At 41.6% G+C, this 8331-nt stretch overlaps 1 protein-coding gene across 2 annotated transcripts; it reads right to left on the bottom strand.

Moving 5' to 3' along the window:
* Window positions 1-1400: 1400 nt before the first annotated feature.
* On the bottom strand, window positions 1401-6276 carry LOC136439426 (MIF-like protein mif-2). 2 transcript variants are annotated; one of them, XM_066434883.1, is made up of 3 exons: window positions 6047-6276; window positions 2781-2956; window positions 1401-2322 (listed from the first exon to the last, which is right to left on the bottom strand). In XM_066434883.1, the coding sequence occupies exons 1-3, from the start codon at window positions 6152-6154 to the stop codon at window positions 2277-2279; spliced, it is 330 nt and encodes a 109-aa protein (XP_066290980.1). In that variant the 5' UTR covers window positions 6155-6276; the 3' UTR covers window positions 1401-2276. The 2 variants fall into 2 exon arrangements, with proteins under 2 accessions (XP_066290980.1, XP_066290972.1); XM_066434875.1 differs by lacking the exon at window positions 6047-6276 and adding an exon at window positions 3969-4315.
* Between the last annotated feature and the right edge of the window lie 2055 nt (window positions 6277-8331).

Consider the following 8331-nt stretch of genomic DNA (forward strand, 5'->3'; position numbering starts at 1 on the left):
GGGCTATAATATATTATCTTATGCCGGCACATAGCAATATGTGATGTTATTTCATCAAATCATACAGTGTTTCGGTAGATTTCTGTCATCTTCATGTGTATTTCGGTATTTCGGAAATGTATTTCGGTAAATATATGGACCGCCATGTTGGAATGGTAGAGTCCACAGTGACAGGTGGGAGGGGTGTGTCGGTGTATGGAATTCTTCAAGCAGAGGTTAGGCTCCGTTTTTTTTGTGTGTTGACAATGGTCTTTTGGAGCTTTTATATCGAGCTTTCTATTTTGTCCGATTTTCTTTTTGTCTGTCTTCCAGAACTGTGATTGACAGTGTCTTTACGGTGTGACTGTCCCGGCCAGGATAGACGGAGATTTGGCCTTGAAGCCTTATTTAGGGTCCCCGACTTGATGTGATATTTAGGACTGATCAGGACTGAGTAAATGATTATTGTGAGTTCCGAGTTCAAGTGACGAAAGTTCAGATGCAGAATTGCTATAAAACACACATTTCTGTGGTTTGACCTCAACATGACGTCATTTTACATTATTCTGAGAAAATTGAGACCTGACAGTCACATGAGTCATTGGGTTCAATTTCATATTTGAGATTAATTCCCTAAAATCGCTCAACGGATATAATATCTCTTATATTGATTAAGCTTATTCATCGACATGCTGCTGCTGTCACGTGTCACTCTACTATTTTGTTATGTTATGATATAAGTTATATGAATGAATGAATGAATGAATGAATGAATGAATGAATGAATGAATGAATGAATGAATGAATGAAGTTGATTTTCGTGTCCTGCGACTTTATAAAGTCGCCCAGCCCTTACGGACTTGTAGGACACCAAATTGAATACATCAACTTGACATATCTGCTTGCTGCAAGCAGTCACAATGGAATCTAATTTAGTCTTCGTAAACGTGTATTATGTAGAAACTATTTGAAACACATTCTAACATTATATTCAGCTTACGAGCTTATAGTAAGCTTTCGTTTGCAAAGTAGTTTCTTGTTACTGTACAATCCATGTTGGCCCCATCATCAGTGACACTGAACAACTCCAGAAGAGGCCAAATCAAGACTCTATTAGTTGTGATTACCCCCTACCCCTACCCAAACAGCTTGAATACACTGCTTGAATCCTAACCCCTTATGCCTGACATACAGATTAAAATTACTGGCTCAACCACTAGTTGAAAGGGCATTTTATTCAATTTGAAACGACGTCACACATACTAGTTTTTATAGTCAATTTGCTTATCTCTGAATGAGAATACCTGATGTCAATTATGGGGCGCTTAAAGTGGGCTGTTAGAACGGACAATATAGACGTCGACCACTACTATTATAACCAATGAACTACGATTAAACAATAAGACATACGAGAAACTATAGATATTTCACTGAGGTACGAGATCTTCAAACTCTCATTTTATTCTTTTTATTTGACGACAAGAACCACACCGCAAGACATTGACAATGTTTTTTTTATATGCTTCTTATCATTAGTGACATAGCGTTCATATGTACTTGAATTAAATTCTTGGTTTGTATAACTTGTTGACCTGAAGATACACGCTAGCCTTCGACAGGCATTCCTAGATAGTAGCTAGATAGAATTCAGCAAAAATGGTGAGAAAAAGTCGTCAGCTAGGAGAGTCAGTCTGTGGCAAAGGTATCATTTTGCTTTGCAAAAGGCAATGTCGATTTGCTTATATGGATTACATCCGCGCGTGCATTGATTTTCGTCCGTTCACCCCCCCCCCCCCCCCAAGTTTTCGGCCATACTGTAAATCGTAAAAAGCAGCTGCGAACTGAAAATACATGCTGTGAATTGCAAAAAAATATTTATCTCGGAAAACGGATGCTGATGACGTAGAATGCCAAATTTGGTTTCAAAGTCAAAAAAGTTTTGAAAAAACAAAAATGAACAACCTATATTTCGTTATACCATACATGTGTTCCGTTTTGTTTATCCTTCCTGACCGCATAGATTTAGAATGAAGGCAACTTTTTTGCCAAACTTTTTTGCTCGCACGCTCGCATCAGTTTTGGGGTCCCTGGATGATGTCATCCATATAATCAAATCAACATGGCCTAACTCTTCCCATAGACAGCATATCCACAGTCGGTAAAGACTAGATACAAGCATCTTTAAAAACTGGTGTACATGTACATGTACGAGGGAATGTCATAACGGCTAGTGTCACGGTACTGGTGGTCTGAAAATTAGGATTACATCTTGTAACGTTAGGTTCCGAGAAGTGTTCCTAGTAGACGTCCAAGCGGTCAAGATTCTTCAACAGAATGGCGACTCTGGAACACAATTGATGGGAACATGTTAGGTAAGTATTCAAAAAGAAAACACCAAAATCTACCACCTCTGAATGGCACTTTCTGCCACTCTGGTAGGTCTGATCGGTAGGTAGCCTGGGTACCAGATCACCGCGCTACAGTCGCTAATCCTTCGGCCGGGGAAGCAACTTGCCCCGCCACCACAGTTAGCATACGGTCCCTAATTATCTCTCGCGCTCGATCAAAGCGCGATAGATATTAGAGGTGCCAACACTATACCGCGTATGATGTGGCCTCCCCCAGCCAAAAGGGGTTATCGTCTAGCGCGAGGGGTCTGATATCCAGGCTAACCACTACGGTCATCATCCCACTCAATTCATGCCAAACTACTGACAGCGTATTGAAACAACTACAAACGCAAACAGATACACGGAAGTGGCGAAGCAACTTTCACGCTGTCTGGTCTTGCGACGACTCACCTTTCCTCTCGGACGTTCAGGTGGTCCGACAGGAACTTCTTTAAGGCTTCTCCGTGGCATCTCTTGTGGTCCTCCTTGGCGAAGGAGCCGACGGCCGAGACCTCGCACAGGACGAAGGGGCGAGCCGTGCCGCCCATGATGGCTCTCTGGCCCGCACGCACGAACACCATCACACGCTGGAGGAAGGAGTACAACACACGTTAAGCCCCTGTCACACTTGTGCGTATATAAAAGCCAGCATGAGTTGCGTATCAACATGTTTTTAGGTTAGTTTAAGTTTGCAGCCGAATAAGTGATTTCGTAGGTTCGATCACTAGACTGCTCAACGCTGGGTCAAAGTAGAAAACATCTTTCTCCCCGCAAAAGTTACTTAAACCGAATGTTAATGCGCAACTCACGCGCGCCCAATATACGCACAAGTGTGACAGGCCGGCTAGCTAGGGCTCTTAGATGTAAATATGTCCGCCATTACGCGGGGATACCACGGTAGCGCCGAGTGTCCCAGTAACGAGGGTAGTGGACACAAGAGGTCACGGGTTCCATTCCAGGATAGACGCTGTGACGTCCTTGGGACAGGCACTTAACACCTCATTACAGCAAAACGGGTACCTGTCTTCGGTTGCAATTGGGGAAGTAAAAAGCGGTGGGAGGAGAGGCATGGGCTCCGCCTTCCAAAACCATGCTCTATACACAGTGGATAACAACCCACTGCCCCTATAGCTACATAGCCTCAAAAAGGCTATGGGACGACCTTTATCCACTTTTTTTTTACAACAGAAGAGAGACCATTGAGCGTCCAAAAATGTGACAGATCTCTTAACGGCCGCGTGGTCAGAGGCAAATAGAGTAACAATCACGGTGGTTGCCACAAAAAAAAGATGGCAAGCTTAAACTCCTGGGAAATTATTACACGCCCATTAAGCCAACTTCTACTTTTTTAAGTAAAAGAATTTGGTGGAGACTGGTGAAAAAGTGACGGATTACACGATAGCGAAAAGGGTCCCCACTTACTCACCACAACGCTGTTTTGCAACCTCACTTCTGCTGTCAACGTTTGCTCCATTGAAAACACCAGTTGCTGATAATTCAACGCCAGCTGTTCGAATAACACGGAAAAAACTACTCGAACAGAGTAACTCCTCATGACTTTCTACTTGTAAGTATAGCTATATTTAAGACATAACCTGCCTCTGGTGGTTTTGCTAGTTGTTCCGCCAAGAAAGTCGTAACTTTTCCCTCCACGTCTGATGCTATGGCGTCTCCAGCAAGGTTGGTGTTCAGAACACACAGCGGCATCTTTACTGGAACTCGATAAACTGGGTCGACTTCGAAGCTAATATCTGCGTACGTACTTTCCGGGACTTCCTTTAACGCTCTAGAAGCTCTGTGAGAGTTTCCTTCTGGAGATGTTGTATGGTTGGGATCCCGGAGTTGGAAACAACTCTTCCTGGTGACGCTTCAAACAGAAAAGCCGAGTTTCTGTAGACTTAGACAACTCGTCTCCCACGTCTTTGTGTGCGGCTGTGCGACAACCTGTATTCCCTCCCACTGTTAAATTTTGTTTTTATTCCGCCCAGTTACGCGTGTTCTAATCGGTTTGACGATTTGTTTTCTTCTTCTATAGGCTAACCATTGAGTCGAAAGGAGGCTAATCATGACTATTTTGAATTATCACAAGTAGAACGGTTGGATGCGTCAGGTAGCAGTCCAACTCATTATCTCCATGAAAAAAGGCTTTTTCATGGATATACTGTTTTGCTTGCGTTTGGTGTTTGTGTGTATGTATGTGTCACCGGATGCTTAAAGTCACCATAACTGTAGAACCTGTACATGGATTGTAATGATTTTTGGTATGTGGGTGGGTGTTAAGAGGAGGAAGGTCAAGGTCGATTTTGGGCCCCCTGGCATTTGTGATTGGAACTGCAATGGTGTATTTTTAAAAATCTTCAATGTAGAAGAACTGAAGAGAGGATCGACAGATCGTCATGTTATTTGGTACACAGGTAGGTTAGACCAAGATGTACACACTTAAGTACAAACTATGCAAATGAGACCAAATTTGCATAAGTAAGGAGGTAAATCGTTTGCATGTGTGTCGCTGGATGCTTAAAGTCAGCATAACTGTATAACGTGTAGATGGATTGTAATGATATTTGGTATGTGGGTATGCGCTGGGAGGAGAATGGTCAAGGTCGATTTTGGGTCCCCTGGTTTGTGTCCCTGGAACTACAATGGCCTATTTGTAAAAATGTTCTAAAGGGGTATAACTGAAGAAAGGAACAACAGATTTCCATGTTATTTGGTACGCAGGTAGGTTGGACAGAGATGTACACACTGAAGTGCAAATCATGCAAAGTTAGTGTGTTTGCGTGTGTGTGCGCGTGTGTGTATGTTTGTGTCACCGTGTGTGTATGTATGTGTCACCGGATGCTTAAAATCAGCATAACTATAGAACGTGTAGATGAATTGTAATGATATTTGGTATGTGGGTAGGTGTCGGGAGGAGAAAGGTCAAGGGTGATTTTGGGCCCCCTGGTATGTGTCACTGGAACTGTAATGGCGTATTTGTCAAAATCTTCAAAGGAGAATAACTGAAGAAAGGAGCGACAGATTTTCATGTTATTTACTATGCAGGTAGCTTAAGCAGAGATGTATACAATGAAGTGCAGATTATGCAAATTGGACTTAATTTGCATAAGTAATGAGGAAAATCTATATCTGCAGTGTTATCATGTGGCACCCCACCTGTCAGTAGCTATTTATAGCGAAAGTAGGTCAGACTTCTCCCCTTACAGTGTGGGTCATACCATTGAGCGATATAGAATGGGGGGAACTGGTTTAATAGAAAAACAACGTTTCATGGAGATTTTGGGTCCTAAGACTCTTGTTATACACTGAGACACTGAGGAAATATGTCCATCGATTCTGTAAGGATGCCTATGGTTGAATAGAATTTGTGACAAAACAGAAAGCTATGTATAGACAAGAGAGAACATTTTCAAAGATGTTTGACGAAAATATTTTACATACTTTGAATAGCCACCATGTTATAACGTCAGTAGCTAGTCTACGCGGAGTAAAAAAAAAATACAAATTAACGTTAACTGACAAACTGCACTCTAATTACACAATGTATTTTGGTCTGGTCACTCGAGGTTTGAACTTCCTAGCCTATCCTCGGGATAACAGCACAGATCAAAGAACGGTTACAAAATTATGTCTGAATGTCTTAGTGTCTTAGCCCCAAGGAAATCAAACGCACTCACGTCCTCCTTTTCCTGAAGTCGCTGGGCCAAAAACAGGGACAGTCCTCTGACGAAGTCCCCAGTTACGGAGCAAATAGGAAGGCTGGAGTGAACTGTAGCACATATCATCACGGCTGAAATTGTCGCTTTCGTGCACAGAACTTAAGGGGGAAAAATGGGTACTGCCGAAAGAATGGCTTAGAATTAATCCCGGGCTGCATCACTACGTTTCTGCACAACTTCAGCTAAAGACAGGGAATTCCCGGAGGAAAGTTTTGTCCATACACATAGACATTTGTGGTTGCCATTTAATCCAGCGTGCTTTATGATGTTCCGTGCACAGATTGATCGAGGATAATTGGAGATCTGTGGCCGGGTAACGAACGGTGTGTTGTGTTTTGGCTACCAGCTAAACGTTTCTGTTGGAGGCTATCTTAGCATCTAGAGAATCATGTCTTACTGTACTAACTGCAGCCTCCTATAACCTCGAATCTTTGGGTAAGAGTTAGACTAATGAATCTGACCGTGTTTCTAACAGTCTGTAACGTTACTGTTTTGCTAATGGTTTTCTACTTTTTAATCGCGTACAAACCACGAGTACAGAGCCTGTGATTACTTTGAGTGAGATGTTAAGAGCCATTGCATGAGAAAACCAGGCAGAGGTGGGAAGATGGGGGTCGGCCAAATCGGCTCATACTTTGTATGTGTGATAGGTATGTTGAACTATCAACAACCATATAATCAAAACCCTCCAGCTATTTCTCGTTATGGAGATCTGGGACCCCCCCTCCCAGACCCTCGAAAATCCAACAATTTAAGGCTGAAAATTACTGAAATTGCAATGGCTACCCTGGTAATTCTGATAAAGATACAAACATAAGTTTTGTATTTTCGTATAGAATGGGTTCCTTAGTTTTACCTACCAAAAGTTGAAGGTGAAGCATTGAACTCGAGAGGGTGTACTAGGGGGTTACCAGAACCAATGAAAACAGAATTTTCATCTCTTTGAATTTTAGTCATTTTTAAGGGGAATTATCTGCCCTGGGCAGTGGCTTTGGAGAATGGTTTTACTGTTGCTGGAGAGAAGAACATCTACTGATTCAAAAACAAGCGTCGTAAATTTGGGACACTCATAACGCGAGCCGTGAATGGGGGGTCTTTATGGGGATTTTTCGGGTTTGGGGCTATAATAAATCAGGTAATGACATCTCACTGAGGGGTAGGTTACGGCACTTTTTTCTTTTGCTGGGTGAAAACCATGCATTATTATCATTAAGTGCTGAAATGAATGTAAAATGTTGATTTGGGCTCTACATGGGGGATATAAGGATACTTAAAACGTGAATTAAGCTTGTTTTACCCCTTTTACAGTTGCTTTCTAAGACGTTAATTAGTAAGTTACTAACTAAATAAGAATGTGCAATTATGAAGTGCTCAATAGTGAAAAGGCTATGTATGGGGGTTATCAGGACTCCGCATATGTGATATCACTAGTACACGCAGGTACATCAACGGTGCAGAGCTACATGTACTTTATATGGATAGTCAAGAAACAAGGCAGTCACTATTAATAACGAATGTCAAGAAACAGTTTTCGGCTGAATATATACACTTATAATTTCGGGTCAGTACAGGTATCATACTGAAATCGACAGATTGTACATTGCAGTTGCAATTGCTCCATTTTAAAGAACATTCAATATTTAATTTTGGTATACGGTATCAAGCATTCTCGAAGAACTCAGCCAATGACTGTAGCTAGTAATTTCAATCTCTTTTACAGATTTACAAAATCTGATATGATACAATCCACAATACATGGTACCTGGCTATTGGTTAGCGGGACAGCCAGGTACTTGGGAGCTAAGTATTTAATATGTGCTATGCTACGGCTGCAAAAGTTTTGAATATTGTTTGACCAATACAATATAAAAACTAACAGCATTTAATTAAAAAGGCACCAAAACATACATTTACCATAGGTGGTTAGAGTTTGTAATTATCTTATGAGAATTGAAATCTCAAATGTTGAAAAACGTTAAGGGCATCACTGAAATTCTTTGTATGTATTATTGCCGTAATACAGATAATAGTGCATTACAAGTCAATGGTTCATAACATAGAAAAGTCTATAGAAACAGACAAACGCCCAGAACAGATAATCATCAACCCAAATCATGTGCAGGTGCGAAAAAAGGTCGCCACTGGGCAGATGTAAGAGACTTTCCCAAATACTGGCCGTGTTCTGGAAAGTGGCAAGTGGAAACTTGATGCGTCATCATCAGTCCTGTCAGCTTCAAAGATTT

The sequence above is a fragment of the Branchiostoma lanceolatum genome, chromosome 1, assembly GCF_035083965.1.
Source record: "Branchiostoma lanceolatum isolate klBraLanc5 chromosome 1, klBraLanc5.hap2, whole genome shotgun sequence".
Lineage (NCBI taxonomy): Eukaryota > Metazoa > Chordata > Leptocardii > Amphioxiformes > Branchiostomatidae > Branchiostoma > Branchiostoma lanceolatum.

What these genes read in the sequence shown, in the direction of transcription:
- LOC136439426 (XM_066434883.1), bottom strand. Translation starts at nt 6,154, where the DNA reads ATGATATGTGCTACAGTTCACTCCAGCCTTCCTATTTGCTCCGTAACT. An exon ending in GACTTCAGGAAAAGGAGGAC is followed by an intron (nt 2,957 to 6,046) that starts GTGAGTGCGTTT and finishes TCCTTCCTCCAG; the next exon opens with CGTGTGATGGTGTTCGTGCG. An exon ending in CTGAACGTCCGAGAGGAAAG is followed by an intron (nt 2,323 to 2,780) that starts GTGAGTCGTCGC and finishes ATTGTGTTCCAG; the next exon opens with AGTCGCCATTCTGTTGAAGA.